This window comes from Podarcis filfolensis (assembly GCF_964270895.1).
Source record: "Podarcis filfolensis genome assembly, chromosome: 4".
Lineage (NCBI taxonomy): Eukaryota > Metazoa > Chordata > Lepidosauria > Squamata > Lacertidae > Podarcis > Podarcis filfolensis.
Window position 1 is genome coordinate 50,032,448 of NC_139607.1, and position 18,693 is coordinate 50,051,140.

Genomic DNA, 18,693 nt, shown 5'->3' on the forward strand with positions numbered 1-18,693 from the left:
TGGTCCACTGTCCCTCAGACCTTGGGGGCCGGACCCACCATCTGCCAAAAGCACCCCCTCTCCCAAAAGGAGCCCCCCCCCCGCCAGTCACACCACAGCCACTGATACCATGTTTTCTGCAGTGGTAATGTCCTGCTGGTTTTTGACTTAGCCAGAGACAAGCTCGGAAAACAGGTAGCAAGTAGCCTGTGCTGGTTCAGTTGAGAGATGAAAACTCAGTACAAAACTAAGTTGTATAATAGCTTAATTAGAACCAGCTAATAAATTCTCTGGGGAACTCCATAGCTCCAAACCAATCACTGATTGGTTTTGCAGGAGAGTAAATAGAGACAGCTGTGGGCTATGTATTTAGAACTAGCCAATCTAGCAACAAACCAATGAATAAGATTTCATGTTCTTCAGAACTCTTCTAGTGCAATGTCTATGCCAGGGGTCAGCAAACGTTTTCAGGAGGGGGCTGGTCCACTGTCCCTCAGACCTTGGGGGCCGGACCCACCATCTGCCAAAAGCACCCCCTCTCCCAAAAGGAGCCCCCCCCCGCCAGTCACACCACAGCCACTGATACCATGTTTTCTGCGGTGGTAATGTCCTCTGCCTCGACCAGGGGTCCGTGGGGTGCAGAGCCCATTCCAACGGCCTGGGCTGCGGAGGCAGCCTCCCCGCCACCACCGTTTCCTCCTGCTTGGCTTTTGACCATACGCGGCTGCCTCAGCGGGAAGGAAGGGGTGTTGCCCAGAGGTGTCCGCGGCTTCGGATTGGCTGCAGGAAGCTCCTGCAGCCAATCTGAAGCAGCATCCGTGTTGCGGAAGTTAGTCCCCACGTGGTGAGGCGTCTGTGCCTCATCGGTTTAGCATGGGGTGGCAGGGTCAGCAAGGTTCGCAGGCTGCATTAACGAGCCCGGTGGGCTGTACCCGGCCCCCAGGCCTTAGTTTGCCGACCCCTGATCTATGCAGAAATAAGTCCCATTGACTTAATTGGGTTTACTCCTAAGTTGGTGTGTATAAGATTACAGCCTTTATCAGTTATCAAGAAAAATAGAGTGTGAGAGAAAATGCTGGCATAGTGTTGAAGCTGCAAAGTCAGAAATTCCATTGCAAGTTCCCATTGTCCATGATACATCTAGACCCGTGGTTCCCAATGTGGGGCACACGACCCATAGGGGGGCAATTTGAGAATGAATTATTAACAGTTAATGGCCTTTTAGGCTTCCTCCACGTGAAAAGGAGTTCACTTTTTGAATGATAAGAATTGTATGTCATGGGGGGGGGGCACCAGGATTTTAGAGATGCTTAGGTGCGTAATGGCCAAAAAAAGGTTGGGATCCACTGATCTAGACAATGCATGCTCCTGATCTGATTGCATATTCCTAGGTTTAGGTGGATTCTCATTTTCAAGGTGGAAAGTATTCATCCATGTTTTAATTGCAAGGATTGTGTAGACCATGAAATCACTCCAAATAACCAGTAATAATTCACCTGGAGAAAAAAACAGCATTAAAATCTCAAACAAAGAATATGAGGGAAAGCAATAATTTGAGACCAGTTCAGCAACAAATACTTTATTTTAAAAGGAGAACAAGGTTTTCCACCTTAAGTCTAGAATTTAGCATTTTTAAAATCAGTTATTACTAGGATGATGGTCATAGAATCATAGAATCATAGAGTTGGAAGAGACCCAAGGGCCATCGAGTCCAACCCCCTGCCAAGCAGGAAACACCATCAGAGCACTCCTGACATATGGTAGTCAAGCCTCTGCGGTGGTGGTATGAAAGCTTAAGTTGTTTATACAGTGGTACCTTGGTTTTCAAACTTAATCTGTTCTGGAAGTCCGTTCCAAAACTAAAGTGTTCCAAAAGCAAGGTGTGCTTTCCCATAGAAAATAATGCAAAATGGATTAATCCATTTTAGACTTTTAAAAACGACCCCTAAAACAGCAATTTAACATGAATTTTACTATTTAATGAGACCATTGATCCCTAAAATGAAAGCAATAAACAATGTACTGCAGTCAATCAATCAATCAGTCAGTAGCTGAACTGGGTTCCACACAGTCACACACAAAAAAGAGCCACAAAAATGCAAAATCAATAGCAGAAACAGACAGACCTCAGCGTAACACTTAAAATGGAAGTGTGGCACTCAATTCATCAGCGTAACACTCAAAACAGCAGTGTGGTTGTGGCGTTCGTACAAAACCCCTGGTCGTTTCATGGACTACAGTGGTACCTTGGGTTACATACGCTTCAGGTTACAAATGCTTCAGGTTACAGACTCTGCTAATCCACAAATAGAACTTTGCAGCAGCAGTGGGAGGCCCCATTAGCTAAAGTGGTGCTTCAGGTTAAAAACAGTTTCAGGTTAAGAACGGACCTCCAGGATGAATTAAGTTCTTAACCCTGTATTGGTACCCCTGTATTGACCTGTACACCAGTGCTTTATTCTTCCGCTGCCACTAAGCAGGTTTCTTCTGGTAAAATACTGAGTCTCAGTCAGGTTGTAAAGTCAACAACGAAGATTAAAGTTTATTGAAGAACAAGTTTTAAATATATTCAGAACGGTTTCTGAAATGCGCGCCCTTAACTAGATGTGGCACTATCTCACACTGTCACACTTTTCTCTCTCAGTTCTATCCCTGTCTCTCACTCCAGCTGTCACAACTGCTGTGTTCGTCTTTTACTGGCTTTGTCTGACTCTGACTCCTCTATCTCCCAATGGTAAAACCCCTGGGCTGAGCCTCAAAGCCAGGTAGAGGCTCCGCCTCTGAGCTTTCTCACTGGTCAATCTACATTAACCATTTCCATCCCCCTGTACAAACAAAATCACAAGGAATGAGCAAAGGCCACATTGGCACTCAAATCGGAAGTGTAACACTCAAAACGGAAGTGTAGCACTCAAATAGTCAGCCTAACACTCAAAACGGAGCATGTTTGGCTTCCGAAGAAAGTTCGCAAACCAGAACACTTACTTCCGGGTTTGCAGCATTTGGGTTCCAAGTTGTTTGAGTACCAAAGCGTTTGAGAACCAAGGTACCACTGTATACATAAGCAATGAATAGGATCCCTTCCTTCTGCAACTGGAAGAGGGAATTAACACAGAGACACCTCTTGATTACATGGGGAATTTTGCTAAATGCTGTCGTGCTTTGGTGAGACGCTTGATCTTCTCCTTCAGAGTGTTCCTCACATTGGAAGTATCATACCTCTCCTGAAGGAGAATGTCAAACTGATCTTTGTTTTGCAAGAGTTGCAGCATTGCATTTTGTAATTTGTCAGCATAATCCTGGAGAACATATGTCCGAATAATCATGGGAATTTGGGTTCCAAGACGGGTTCCTGCGCTCTGCAAACAGAATAAGAGTTTGGGTTTTTAGACTGATTAACAGACGGACAAAACCAGGAAGGTAGCATTATCAAAAGACTATCATTACAACAGGTCATCCACTTAAACATAGGTCACTGGAAGAAGGCTTAAATCACTCCCACTAACAATCAATCCAAAGAGGAGGGATAATGGGGCCTTATTTATTTCACAAATTGGTTTGGTTCTCTTGTTTCTGGGCCCAGACAATAGAGCAAATAATTTCTCTCATCATATCCATGCCCCACCCACCTTTTTTTTTTTTTTACCATGAGAGCTCTAAGAAATAACCTGATGTATGTGCATGTGTAAGTACTTCTTTATTTAGGTTATTATGTGACATTTATGTTAAGCGCAAGCTGCTCCAAAGCAATAGCTTAAAAACTTAAAACAGAGTTCAGCTATCCTAAGAGAGGAGCGGGAAGGTGGTGGAAGGCTATATCAGCCCAGGAGAAAAACTATTCAGACCAAAGTTTTGGATACTCTGTTTCTTTATTTTACTACTAGAATTGTTCCATGTTGTAATGGGAGATTGAGGTGTTAAAAAAAGAGGTTGAAACTCACTTTGAAGTAAGCGTTCAAGTGGTAAGTCATTTCCTCCATGGAGCATAGCTTTGCAGGAACTAGAACTGATTTTGTAAACGCATTTCCAACACCTTTCGTTCTAATACCACTTAAATCTTCACTATAAATACTGTCCTGGGAGTACACTATTTGCTCCATTTTGAACTGAGTATTGATCATGGATACCGCAGCCGCTTCTTGCTTCAGTTTTATATCTTCAATATTCATCTGCATGACAAAAGATATTATCTTTTGTTGTTGTTCCACAGTAATTCATTATGAGAACCCCTACACTCAGTGTTCCCAAGTATAATCAGTAAGGCTCAGAAATTAACACTTAAAACTGCTTTACCAATATAGGTCATTAGTCCATTTCACCCACCACCCTGAATGACAGTTCCAGTGTCTCAGGCAAAGCCTTGATGGGTAGCGTTGTGTAGATAAATAAGGTAAGGTGTTACAAAGCACTTCCATGGGAGCTGGGAAAGGTACAAATATTTGAAATGCATGAACTCCACAATTGATGGTAGAAGAACAGTTACATTTTGAGAGAACCACAGAATAACATCTTGCACAGAAATATCAGTGGATAATATTTCCACTTTAAAAATATAAATATTTTTATATAAATACAAAAAAATTGTGTCAAGAGCGAGCTAGCAGTAAATCACACTGTGCAAGTTAGAGTTAAGTCTTTAGCAGCAAACACACTATCTGCAAAAGAGCGTCGGGCCTAAGGAGCGCAATTCATCTCTGGTAGGTCTTGCCCCCATAAAGCAGTTGCTGAGACTGAAGGACCCCACCTCCCCACAGCTAAGTCCCCCCCTTCTCCAGGGTTTCTTTTCCCAAGCAAGAGACTGCATCTACACCTCACTAATCTCTCCTTGGCTCTTTTCATACTTCTTCTGGTTCTGGGAGACAAGTAGGGAAGGGAGTTTGTCACAGCAGGAAGGAGAGACACCTTCTCCAGCCAGACTCATCTCTGCCTCTTGGCCTCCTCCCCTGCTTCAGCGTCTGCCTCTGATTCTGGACTTCCCTCTGCCACAGACTCTCCCAGCTCACTATGCCCTGTTCCCTATTCAGTTTCTGACACCTCAGTCTTCTCCCTCTGACGGCTCATCCTTGTCCCACCACCACTCCCTGGCCTCTGAGCAACCAGTCCATGACGCATGGGCTCTCTTCAGCAGAGTAGCCCCATCCCTGCATCATATCATCTCCTTCATATATATTAGGTGGGACAAGGAAGTAGTTAAAATTAAGTCAAACTATTTATTTATTTTTTAAATCTAGGATCAAGGCAGGACCTTTACATACCTGGGGGCAGAGCTCACATAAAACACTCATCATCTGAAGTGGGAGTCAAGGGGAGACCTTTTCAGACTGATGGGCCAGGTCTAAATTTTCTGCCCACCTGTCAATCACCTGACTTCATAGTGATATCATGTGAAGCTGTGCTTTAAAGCCCTGATTGTCAGCAAGCACACTAGAGCCATCCTGGTTGTATGGATTCATCAGAGGGTTCCATGTCTGCCTTTTGTCTAACCATCATGGTTATGACTAAATACATCACTTCTTACCTGAGCAGCTCTCAGAAGATTGTAGAAAGCACCAAAGTGTCGGGAGGCAGTTTGAATAAAATTTTCCCGCACAAGTTCTAGAAAACAGGGAGAACCATTTAAAGGCACAAAATCTTAAGAGAAAAATTGTGGCTAAAATTCCTAAGCAACTGGCCAAAGTAAATAATATACTGTCCTGTGTATTGTTGGAAAAAACTGGGGCCCTGGGCTTGTGTCTTTACACACCTTCACCTCTACCAACACACACACACAGGAGTGCCAACACTATTTCTGGGCAGGAGGCTGAGCCCCCCCCCCCAATAGTGAGGGGGCAGCCATCCCCCACCACTGCTGGGCAAGACTGGCCTGCTGCCCCCCACCCCGCATGTGGGGAGCAAGTCGGCGCCCCTGCACACACATGTGTTCACATCAGTTAAATTGTGCAACATGTCAGAAAAGAATGACCACTCTTGCTATTGTGTCTTTCCTGGCTACCGTTAACCCAACCTTCTACTCAGAGGCATGCATGCAGATTAGAGTGTTTGTGTGTGTACAATATGCTGCGAGAGACAGAGAGACTGGGAAAATCAAGTAAACAATATTAATGGGAATTGCTTCCTAGGAAGTATTTTGTTAGGATTAGGATCAGAATGATCAACTGACAGAAGACATGTAAGATTGTGGCATAATAATCAATTATTGTGGCATAATAATTATTACTGTGCTCAATCTCTATTTAATTATATATATATATATATATATATTCTTTCCTTTCAAGGCCAATATATGCTAAGCAGTATGCAGATATAAAAAAGGACACAAGTCATGAAGATCATTGGGTTAAATTGTGTATGCAAATAAATTGTGAGCTGTTACTGACTTTCACAAAGCCAATAAAACATTTAGGCTGCGATTCTATACCTAATTAAATGGTATAAAATTCAGTGACATTTACTTTTGAGTGGACATGTATAAGATTGCACTATAGAAGGTAGTGCTCTTAACAGAGAATAATTTGTTTTTCTGCAAGTGACATTTAAAGTGTTTTGATTACCCTACATTTGTCAATCAAAATATTCACAATACTTATGTGTATTAAAATTAAAAAAACTATTCTGTTTTAAAACTGCTATTTCTATATTAACAGTACATCAACAACATTCAGAAATGATATATCCCAGACTAAATTATATTCCTAAAATCACACATGAAATCCTTTACATAAACCAGATATTAGAAACAGAAACCATGTTGCTACTGTAAAACGTACCTGCTACATCCGTCAACATTTCAACAGCTGGCGATTTCAGCATCATAATTTGTCGTCTGACAATGGTCTCAAAGGTCTTGTAATTAATAAACCCTGGGAGTTCTTTACCACGATATTTATTTTCATAGCTGTGAACTTCATCTTTCATAGTATCTCTTACTGCAACATTGAAAAAATTGCATTAAGTAATCACCCTCAGCTTTCGAGGCTCCAGTACTGATGAAGTTAATAATCATGGCTACTCCATGAATTATAGAACACACATTTTTTTAACCTGCTCTTTTCTGCAAGTTTGATATTGGAAGACGTCTATCTCAAAAGCAAAATAAAAATGGGCTGCATGCACAGGTAAACAAATATCTGTGACAAAGCCCAAAATGAACCACAGGTTTCTGGAATTCAGAGATGATAGGGACAACAGCACATAATGTGCATATATCCCATCAAGTACCACACCCACCCACAAGTGTGGCTAGGAAATACTGAGATCAGAGTTCAACTGAAAATGCTCATGGGTGAACAAACATGCACAAAAGTGCATATGGGAAAAATGGGTCTGTGCAAACTACATGCACGCTATCACTCTGATGTGTACACAGCCTGCATGAGAATTCAGGTTAAAACTGGATGTTCACTTGCAGGAAAAAAAATAAGAAATTTGAAACAGTTTACCATTTAGTGCATTGCTGTTGATCACCTCTTGCCATTGATTAAAGATATTTCGCACTTTTGTGAACAATCTTGTTTCTTTCAAATCCGTTAAATCCTCTCCTTGTACTTTATTTAAGATGTCTTGATTAAAAAGCTTGATTTTCTGTAAAAAGAATATATATATATATATATATATATATATATATATATATATATATATATCAATTCAGTCTGTCCAGCTACAACGTACATCTTTTGAAAAAGAATTGATTATCCAGAAAGCATCAAGACTTGCCACCAAACATTACGTGCAAATGAAGTTTTACATAGGATAGGCAATGAGGTGAGGATAATTTCTCTCTGAAATGAGAATAGATAGTGGAAAGAATGAAGAAACCAAAATGCTGGAGGCATGTCAAGCCATTAAAAGGATCGGGGTGGGGGATGAAGGGACAGCAGATGGCACAGACAGTCAACCCGTTAGGCTTTGATGGCTTAAGCTTAATGGCTTATACGAATGAGCAGAGTACAATAATAAAAGAGAAGTGGATCATGTTCAGGACAGGCACCACCATTCATATTCCATAGTACCATTCCTAAACCAGCACAAAGAGAATGCTTCCCAAATCACATACAAATAAGCTTTACAATCTTAAAGTGGTTCCCTGATGTTACTTTTCAACAAGTAGCCAATCCTCATCTTAAGTAAAGTATATCCTTCAAATAGATGATATAGGGTGAAGGAGACATAATATTTAAAGAGAAGCCACAGCAGAGTCATTACATGCTGTGCAAGCGTGACTTTCTACCTGTTTTGCAATGTACATAACTTTCAACTCTCCTAACTATTGTCTGCCTAGACTTAGATTCACTATGCACAAGGTAATAAAAGAGATAATTGATGGGAAAGGATATCTGATGACGATAGGACCTTCGGGTATAGGGCGGTATAGAAAATTAATTAACTAATTAATTAATTAATTATACAGTGGTACCTCGGGTTACGAACTTAATTCGTTCCAGAGGTCCGTTCTTAACCTGAAGTACCACTTTAGTTAATGGGGCCTCCCACTGCCGCTGTGCTGCCAGCACATGATTTCCGTTCTCATCCTGGGACAAAGTTCGCAACCCGAGGTACTACCTCCGGGTTAGCAGAGTAACCTGAAGTGTTTGTAACCCGAAGCATTTGTAACCCAAGGTACCACTGTGACGACGACGACGACGATGATAATAATAATAATAATAATAATAATAATAATAATAATAATAATGGCCCCTGGAACTCTGTATTGTACCAATGCTTTTGGTCCAATTGAAGCATATGGCTGTCCAATCCTTTAATGCAAAACCACCTCCCATCACCCTTGACCATTAGTCAGGAGTCCAGAACATCTGGAGAGGGACATGCTCCCCACCCTCTGTTTTTCACCGGATGGTTGTCGTTTATTTGGTCTTTCATTATCAACATTCTTTTTAAACGTACATTATTGCATTGAAGCTTGGAAATGTCTGCCAGAGTTCAAGGCCTAAACCTCTTCTACCAAAATTAGATACTGATATTTAGGTACTTCGTTTTCAGTTTCCTGAGAAAAGCACATATTAAAATTTTCAGGCATTCCAGAAATAAAATTGGAAACCCCACATTTATATACCTGTATGAGGAAAGGCATCTTCTCTTCCGTGTTTCCAGGCACATCTTGACCACATTTTTGCAGCTCTGCATTTGTTACCTCTAGCTTTTCCTTAATTTGTTTTTGCAAAGTTGGCAATGTTTTCTGAAAGACAGACATGCACCAAGAAGGAAAGAATTCAGTCTCAGAATGTTTCAACACCTCTTCAGAGTGAATTCACAGAATCATTCACAGAATCTGACACTTGACTGAGATAAATGCTATTGCAGCTGCTTAACACTGGTGGTGAAACATAGAAGCCACCAACTTCTTTTTATTTGGAACACACCAAAGCATGCCAGAAGGTCTTATTCACAACCCTATAATCAGAATGTATTTAGACAACCAAGACGTATGTGTGTGTGTGTGTGTGTGTGTGTGTGTGTGTAATACACATACAGTTTTTCTTTAGAGAAATGAAGATCATTGGACTGCTGATACATGCATTTGCATACAACATATAGTTATGCCCCAGGACTAAAAATGACATGTCACATGTCCAATGACATGTAGTTTTCCTCTTCTGGTATTTTTTTTACAGTATAAATCTTGAATTGAAAGCAGAAGGTGCTATTTAACTCTTTCCCCTCCAGCCATTTTCCCACTCTTTTTTTAAAGCAAAAAATTGTCAATAGAAGTCAAAGATTGAAAACAATTTTTCTTTTTTTTTAAAAAAATTGAAATATAAATAAAATCAATCATTAAAAATATACATTATGTACTAAAATTACAGATTAAAATACATATTAACTTACATGTTTGGATAGGCTTTCCTAAACATGTAAGTTTTTTGTGGACATTAAAAAAAGATACAGAGGAAATGCTTCCCAGCAAAGACAAGGTAAATACAATTATTTCAAAGCACTAACAAATTTAGTTATTCAAATGAATCAGTATTCTCTTACGCTAATGTGCTCTATCAGCTCCTGTGTCAGCCTTTCTGCCAAAAGTGGGATGGTAGCTCTGCCTTCCTCCAAAAGAGATCTAGCAGGAAACAAGAGTGAGTAATTAAATTTAAAAGTATGACACAAGTATAATCCAGATAAACAGGCAGGCAGGCAGGCAGGAGGCAGTTCCCAATATTCAATCAAATGGGGCTCGTTTAAACAATCTTTGGAGTGATCAGACCCAGTGTGTGGAGTACTGCAGGCTGAAGTGTCAAACAGATGCTTGCATTGGTTGCATACTTTCACTTAATTTGGCATTATATTTCAACCAACAAAGACCACAATGAACGGATTTCTTTCTTTCTTTTTAAAAATAAGCCTACCTGAAAAAATCGTGTTCTTCGAAAAATTCTCTCTCTTTCTCAATTGCATCTCCCAAAGTCACTTTGTCGTTGATGTCACTTTGCCCACGACACTTAACGATCATATATCCTTTTCTCAGGGGGACTCTTTGATTCCGGATTATGTCCACCACTTCTGCCTCTGTTCCCTTGTCGACCAAGTCAGGCTTGGTCAGGATGCCTGTGAAATAATAGATTCATAGGAAGAAAAGTATCTTATTTTAGGTGGTTTATTTTGAGAAAAGGTAGTACATATTCTGAATCAAGTCACCTTTGAACCCATGGGACCTGTATGGGAAAAGTGGAACCAACAGGAAGGCAGCTGGCCCAATACAAGTACTATATTGGGTTTGGCTCCCCAGTCTGTGCAATCTGTAAGTGCCTGATATGCAGATTTCTGCTGCCTCACCATGCCTGCTGTCTGGAGCCTGACCTATGGTCTTGGACCACGTTACTAGCCTCTGCTCCTTTGGACCCACGATTGCTGCCCTTGACCCACACCGATTCTGGACCATACTGCTTGCTGCTGAGTCCATCCTTCCCACCCAACCCCCAATATTCTTCTATTTCTCTGTACAGATGTGCAGTTCACAACAGCAAAGAGCCGCAACAGAATCAGCCAGAAGAATTCAGCCTGCAGGTCTAGAATATTCACAGAATATACAGCTGATAAGTCACCATTTGAGTAAATACAGCAGAAAGAGGGTTGATTTGAGGGCTAACACAAAATCATGGTAAAAACTGATTAGATGCTTGGCAAAATGATGCTTGGCAAAATGTTAAGAAGTGAATAGGCTACGGTAAGACCTCTAAATAAAATTCTGAATGACCCAAATCAAACAGGGTGGTAGGATTCCTGCAGTGATAACTTGTCCTCCCCGTAGTTAAAAACACCACCATCACTTTTTAAAGTGTTTATTTAACTTACCAAGTGTTCTCTCCCCCGTGGGATCTACTTCTTGAGCCATTTTCAGTGCCTCCGTTGTTGCAATGTCTACATTACTTGGCACCACTACCAAATTGATGGTTTCTTGTTTGTTAATATACTTCTTAATTAACTTTATTATCTGTAACAAAATTCAGACAATAAGAGCTGTGTGATATGGCACCTTATAAAATGAGTAAATACAGCCAACTAAAATTTTGTACAAAACTGGAACAATACAAGAATCTGTTGTGCCAAAGCAGTGGATTTATTAACATAACTGCTGTATTGAACTAATCAAGGAATTGGAGGTGATCAGCATTGTTGTACTTTAACACCCATCAGCCCCAACCAGCATGGGATGATGGGAGTCTGAGTCCAACAACATCAGGTTTCTATGTTATTTCTATTCCAATGTCTGCCAAGGATTTCAATGCAATTTACAAACAATTACAAAAATTAAAACAACAGATAAAGCAAACAAAGCAAGCAGCAAATAAAAAACTGTTAGTATTTTTTTTAATGTGGTAGAAAATGTTTAAAAATATATCAATGGTGGTACGAGGCATACCTTCCAGCCAGTGTTCACCCAAGCTCCTGACAACTGTGTCACTGATGCTTACCTGGATGGAGAGGTGTGGTGCAAGTGCACCAGCAGAAGTGCCAGATTGGTTTTGCTAGTGTGTTTCAACCTTCCTGACCTCCCCACCACCTCACCTCTCTCTTTCCTGTAAGCAGCTCTCAGGAGGTCAGAGGAGCACCAGTGCTCCACCATGCCACCCACTTCTGCCCCTAGGATTCCATAACTGGAGCACCACCAATAAAATCCCTTCTCCCTTGTAGATGCAAGCCTTGCCTCCAATGGGTGGCATTTAGCGAAAGGCATCATACCTTTAGCATGTGGGCACTCCCATACCTTGCTGTATCCACCCAATTCATTTTCAGGATCCTACCAGTTCTGAAAACAATCTTCTTTTTACCTGCTGTCCAATGTCTTTTGGCTGATCACCCACAGCCACTCTTGCAATTCCTGGCAGGTCAATCAGAGTCAGGTCCGGAACATCCGAGGAGCTGATTTCCAGGCTAATTAATTCTGAGCTAATGCCTGATCCTGAGCCAGCCATTGCATTCTGGGCTGTATTATAGGAGGAAAAACAAAGTACAGTGGTACCTCAGGTTACAGATGCTTCAGGTTACAGAAGCTTCAGGTTACAGACTCCGCTAACCCGGAAGCAGTACCTCGGGTTAAGAACTTTGCTTCAGGACAAGAACAGAAATCGTGCAGCAGCAGCACGGCAGCAGTGGGAGGCCCCATAAGCTAAAGTGGCACCTCAGGTTAAGAACAGTTTCAGGTTAAGAACGGACCCCCAGAACGAATTAAGTTCTTAACCCGAGGTACCACTGTAATAGTACAGGAATATCGTGGGAAAATATCTTCCTAAAGACCAAAAAGTGAACACTTCAGCAGAAATGTGTTTTTCTATAATAGACTAGGTAGAAAAGGAAACTAATTACAAAGATAAGCATTTGGAATTTCTGCTTGGTACAAAGGAAGACACTAAAAACCATCACAGAAAAACTCTTTATGTATAGCCCAACCCTAGTAACAATTTAATATCTGCTTGGCTGCCCACTAGAGGATATACAAAAAAGTAATTTAGATAGCAATTCTATGTGCATCGATGTGCAAACTAGCTCTCCTGAACAGTGAGACATGCTTCTGTGTTAACGTGCTTCTGTGTTAACATCTATAGGATTGCACTGTCAGCGACAGTTACCTCTAATGATTTGTTCTTCCACTTGTCTCGAGCTATTCATTTCTTTCACTGTGTTCAGATATGAAATTTTCCCTTTCCATTCCTTCGTGTTGTGTGTTTTCTTCAGCTTGAGCTCTAAGGGGCATCTTGTAACAATACCTGTAAAGTGAAAAAGCAAGCATGAAGGAATAGAAGATGACAGGGAAGGGCAAAGGGAGCCCTACTCTATCTTGAATGTCGCCAAAACATGGGTGGGCCAAGGAAAACCTGGTCGTATCAGCAGGTAGAACACTAAGAATGCAAGAGCCCTGTTGGATCAGGCCAAAGGCCCATCTAATCCAGTATACACTGCTCACAGTGGCCTACCAGAAGCCCATGGGAAGACTGTAAGCAGAACCTGCGTGTAACAGCCCTTTCCCTACTTGTGATTCTCAGTAACCGCTATTCAGAGGCATACTGCCTCCGACAGCAGACATAGCCCATAACATTACAACACTACTGAAGTCTTTAGACACAAAGAAAGTGCCATGATCAGTATAGTTGGGTCTTTGCATCCTTCAAATGGCAGGCAGGTAGGCAGGCAGGCAGGCAGGCAGGCAGGCAGGCAGGCAGGCAGGCAGAAAGAAAGAAAGAAAGAAAGAAAGAAAGAAAGAAGGAGAAAGAAAGCTGTTTAGTCATAGGGAGAGTAATATCCCATGCATTACAAAATATTTCCCAAGACATCTATAACAGATAGCAACCAAAAGGGGAGGATAGATACCAAGCAATATAAAACTATTAACTGATGAAAAAGACTAATAAAAAGTATTAAACCAATTTCATGGGGAATGAAAGTTACTTAAAGGGCTCAGAAAAAATAAAAAGTCCTCCCAAAGTAGCAAAAGAGTTGCCAGGCGAATCTCCCCAAGGAAAAGCATGTCATAAACTGGGTGCCACCACCAAGAAAGCCCTCTCTTTAAAAAAATATTTTAAAAAAATATTTCTTAAGTTTACAAAAATACATGCATTGTCTCTTTTTTCAGGTTGCGTTTAGAACCACCTCCCTTTACACCAGATGGTGGGAGCCCCAGATGGTGGGATAGACTCTGAAGACAATCTTAATATAGAGGTTGATGATTGCATCACATTGACTCATGGAGAAAAAAGAGGAAAAGCGGGGTGGGGTGGGGGATTCTCACCACTGCCCCTTGGAAGAGCGACTCCAGAAAGAGCTTCCAGAACTGAGCTTTTCCCTGAGCTTTGATCTCCAATCACAGCAATTGCTGGCAATGCCAAGTCCTTCTCCACTCCGAGGGCTCTCAGAGAATCAATAAGGTCAATACATGGACGGACTTTCTCTTCATACTGGGTGCTCAGAACACTTGTGCTCTGAAAGAAAAACAAAACAAAAGGGCACCTGTGACCAGAACTAGAATTAGTTATCAAGTCCAATAAACCATTTTCACCAATAAATATTAGTGATGTGGAGCAGCAACTGTTTTCTTAAGTGTAAGCTTCCCAGGTCCCTTCCACCTGCTCATATTTGCGCATACCTGCAATAATATATGGGTACTTCCTACACATCCTTATCATGGGCATCACTATAAGAAGAGGCAAGGTGGAGCAAGCCAAAGGCTCAGCTAGTTCAGCATCTTGTTCTCATAGTGGCCAACCAGTTGCCTATAGGAAACTCGCAAGCATAACTTGAGGGCAACTGTGCTCTCTCTGCTTGCAATTCCCAGAATCTGGAATACAGAGACATACTGCGTCTGACAGTGGAGATGGAACTTAGCCATCAAGATAGCCTGTTCCTCCAAAATTTTGTCTAATCCTCTTTCAAATCCATCCAAGTTGGTGACCTATCACCACATCTTGTGGGAGTGAACTCCAAAGTTTAACTAAGTGTTGTTTGAAGAAATACTACCTTTGGTCTGCCCCGAATCTTCCAAAATTCAGCTTTATTGGATAACCTTCCCACCCCATGCCCCAGGATCTAGCATTATAAGAGGGATGATTCAACCCTTAAATATGAATGGTTTCCTTGCACCCAGAATCCTTACTGGGGTATCTAGGTCTGCATCATGGTATTTAAGAGGTATCCCACGAAATTAAAAAATAATTTGCCCTTACAGATGTTGATTCATAACTGTGCATTTCTGATAGTACCTCTATAAGTTTAGTCTTCAGTGGAGAGGAGTCATTTTTTGTTTTACTCTTCAGTGGACTGGAGTCATTTTCCTTTGACTGACACTTGACCGACATGTTGCTCCCTCGGAATTAAAATATTTTCGTAGACTGGAAAATCAGTTTGCCTGGTCTTAGTAAGAAAAAATATTTTGATTTTATTTTGATGTGCAGGCTGCTTCTGAGAGAAATTCTAAGGCCAGTATCTTTGGTGGAAGTAAATTGCTCTTGAACTATTAAAGCCTGAGCCACCCCTTCTCCCACAGCAGAGTCAGTGGTTTGTATTTTCCGCTGGAAAACGATCCATGATAGCAAAGTTAATACAGTGGTACCTCGGGTTAAGCGCAGAATACAGTGGTACCTCGGGTTAAGTACTTAATTCATTCTGGAGGTCCGTACTTAACCTGAAACTGTTCTTAACCTGAAGCACCACTTTAGCTAATGGGGCCTCCTGCTGCTGCCGTGCCACCGGAGCACGATTTCTGTTCTCACCCTGAAGCAAAGTTCTTAACCTGAAGCACTTTTTATGGGTTAACGGAGTCTGTAACCTGAAGTGTATGTAACCTGAAGCATATGTGACCCGAGGTACCACTGTATATATAAGCTTGTTACATATCTCTTGGGGTTTTGGGGGGATATATTTTAAAGTACCATGAAGACTGGTGGTAAGGTGGTACTGGCCTCCCATTCAAAATAATGAGTCAGACACTTTACAGTGAGTTCAGCGATCCATACAAAAAAGTTAAAGGGTGCCACTGAACTGCATGATGCCCTAAGTATTTGCAAAGCAAATCCCTAGCAATTGACTCTACATTGGTGTCAATCCCTATCCCCCTCCCCATCCAAGGCTCCTAGCATTAGCCATACCTCCCTGATCTACCCAGTCAGAATTGGGCTACACCATTCCTGAAAACCAAAATACCGTACTATTGCATGCACCCCAATGCCTGAGCAGCAAGAGAGTCCACGTGTACCTGCAGTATCCCAGGGTTTGGCTTCCTTAGAATGAAGTTCTGTAGAGCCTGTGTTGTCATTAGTCTATATGGTTTTCTTTACAACCTAAGATGCTTTTCTACACACAACCTAAGAAAGGACTGGAGCAGCATAAGCCCTCAACAAGTTCTTGCTTCCCCATTAGGTTTCCAGGGAAGCCTCAAGCCACAACGCAGAGGTCAGCATAGAACAAGACAGCATCTCCAGCTTCCAGGTCACTCACACACAGCCCCCCTGCACCCTCTGGCTGACTGTTCCTCTTCCTAGGATGAGGTGGGGGAAAGCTCACCCATTCATCTCTATGGCAACAGTGCTCACTCTTTAAGATGCAGATGATGGGTATTTGGCTAGGGCAATTACCTTGACAAAGGAAGTAGTTTGACTGGTTCAGCAAGTTTCCTCTTATAGATGTTAAAGGTAAAGGGACCTCTGACCATTAGGTCCAGTCATGGCCGACTCTGGGGTTGCGGTGCTCATCTCGCTTTATTGGCCGAGGGAGCCGGTGTACTGCTTCTGGGTCATTTGGCCAGCATGACTAAGCCGCTTCTGGCGAACCAGAGCAGCGCACGGAAACGCTATTTACCTTCCCGCCAAAGCGGTACCTATTTATCTACTTGAACTTTGACGTGCTTTTGAACTGCTGGGTTTGCAGGAGCAGGGACTGAGCAACGGGAGCTCACCCTGTCACGGGATTCAAACCACCGAACTTCTGATTGGCAAGTCCTAGGCTCTGTGGTTTAACCCACAACACCACCCACATCCCCTTATAGATGTTACCTTCTCATAAACTGGACTGCAGCTTTCGAAGAGATCCCTGGGTATCATCCATACTGACCCCCCAAATATTTAGCAATATATAATTCAATGCCACATAAGAATCTCTTATTTGTAAATTAAGAATGCATTTAGCTTTGACATGCCAAAAACAAGTTTCCCAAACCACTGAATTCAATTTGGGATGGAAATTGTAACCCAACAACTTTTGGAGGACACCACGCTAGCTAACCTTGAATGGGGCAGTGAACAACATTCCCTCTTCCCCCTCCTACCCAGTGAGACTCCTCTGCTTGCAGACATTTAATCCACCCTGTGAGGTCATTACTTTCCAGGCTCTCCCTACCCGTTCCCCAAATGGAAATCCTGCCTGCAGGCTGATTATTCTATGGAAGGATTCTTACCTCTTGCTCTGGGAGAAAATGCCGCGTTCCCGATGCTCTTGTCAGCATCAGCTCCGCCTTTCCTGTTCAGGGAAATCGAAACTTAAAAAGGCATCTGACCAATGGCATTATCCCACACTAAAAGCAATATCGCAAGGATCCCAACAGTGTGTCAGTTTCCCTCGCTGCAGAACACAGAAAGGAAACCGAAAATAATGCTGTCTCATGACGAGGAAACGAAACTTCATTCACATCCTTGAACTGGTTACATCTGAAACAGATCAGCATCACACCAGAATGAGCAGCCATCTGCTCCCTTTGCATTTTATAAGGCACTAGTGCTGTAATGATTACACATTTGTTTAGTACTATGTTTTGATTTTCCAATACTCCGCTCCCATTAAAAACAAAACAAAATTAACACCAACAGCTGAAATCTAGGAAGCAAGTTGCGGTATAAATAAAATGCTAACAACAGGATTCTGACTTTATTGAGAGTTTTCACAGTGCATTACTTGAGTGATCCTTTCAACAATGTTGCAGATTCCAAAGTAACAGGAGTCCAGCACACTGGTGATATAAAATTAGTGGTAGGGGCGAGTGGGTAACAGGGGAAGCCATGGGCAGAATAAGAGTTTGTCCTTTATAATGCAAATCATGCCTCTCTGAGGGACTTTATGAAGGGACAGGGCTTTGTTACACTTGTGACATGAAGTATTTCGCCATTAGACGTCCATAGACCACAAGAGTCATCTAGTCTAATACCCTGCAATGTGGGGATCAAACCCACAACCCTGAAATTAAGCATCTCATGCTCTGCCGACTGAGCTATATTCAGTGGCAAAGGAAAAGACACAGATCATTTAAATCCACATAGTTCCTCTTCACAGAAGTTACAAGAGTGGGGCCAAAAAAAGACAGAAGTGGCCATCTAGTGGCAGCCCATTTAGATCAGAAAAGGTTACTTCTAGGGTGGGTGAGGAGAGGGAACAAAGGAGTTGCAGTAGGTAGGTGGATCTTAAACCTTTTCCTAGACACCATTTGCCCACTCCAAATCCCACAGCAGTTTTCCTCACTTCCCAACCTTCAGGTTATTAAATGCACATATAATCATCTAAGTGTTGCTATAGAATGAGACCTCTTCTGTCACACACATTGACCCCATTTTGGGATTCTAAGATATAAATGGACACAAGCATTCCATTTTGCTGACAGAGGAAGTGATTTTATTTGGGCGAGTAAAGCTAGTTTTGATCATATTTAACTTCATACTTCGTTAATGCCTCTGATAATTCAACAAGCTCTCTGAGGTATGATTTCACCTTTCCTGTCTCCTTTAAGGG

General features: G+C 41.9%; 1 protein-coding gene across 3 annotated transcripts; it reads right to left on the reverse strand.

Moving 5' to 3' along the window:
* Window positions 1-1,531: 1,531 nt before the first annotated feature.
* On the reverse strand, window positions 1,532-18,664 carry LOC310760397 (interferon-induced GTP-binding protein Mx1-like). Of its 3 annotated transcripts, none has more exons than XM_083608770.1 (14): window positions 17,372-18,664; window positions 15,183-15,333; window positions 14,216-14,405; window positions 13,059-13,196; window positions 12,261-12,415; window positions 11,284-11,422; window positions 10,338-10,536; window positions 9,973-10,051; window positions 9,050-9,172; window positions 7,419-7,560; window positions 6,747-6,905; window positions 5,498-5,574; window positions 3,921-4,148; window positions 1,532-3,338 (listed from the first exon to the last, which is right to left on the reverse strand). In XM_083608770.1, the coding sequence occupies exons 2-14, from the start codon at window positions 15,276-15,278 to the stop codon at window positions 3,108-3,110; spliced, it is 1,956 nt and encodes a 651-aa protein (XP_083464896.1). In that variant the 5' UTR covers window positions 15,279-15,333; window positions 17,372-18,664; the 3' UTR covers window positions 1,532-3,107. The 3 variants fall into 3 exon arrangements, with proteins under 3 accessions (XP_083464896.1, XP_083464894.1, XP_083464895.1); XM_083608768.1 differs by having other exon boundaries at window positions 15,147-15,333; XM_083608769.1 differs by lacking the exon at window positions 17,372-18,664 and having other exon boundaries at window positions 15,147-15,520.
* Between the last annotated feature and the right edge of the window lie 29 nt (window positions 18,665-18,693).

Excerpts from the sequence above, each read along its gene's own strand:
- LOC310760397 (XM_083608768.1), bottom strand. The coding sequence starts at position 15,278 with ATGTCGGTCAAGTGTCAGTCAAAGGAAAATGACTCCAGTCCACTGAAG. Across the intron at positions 14,406-15,146 it reads ACAGTTATGAATCAACATCT|AGCACAAGTGTTCTGAGCAC; the intron begins GTAAGGGCAAAT and ends TTTTTCTTTCAG. Across the intron at positions 12,416-13,058 it reads GGAAGAACAAATCATTAGAG|CCCAGAATGCAATGGCTGGC; the intron begins GTAACTGTCGCT and ends CCTATAATACAG.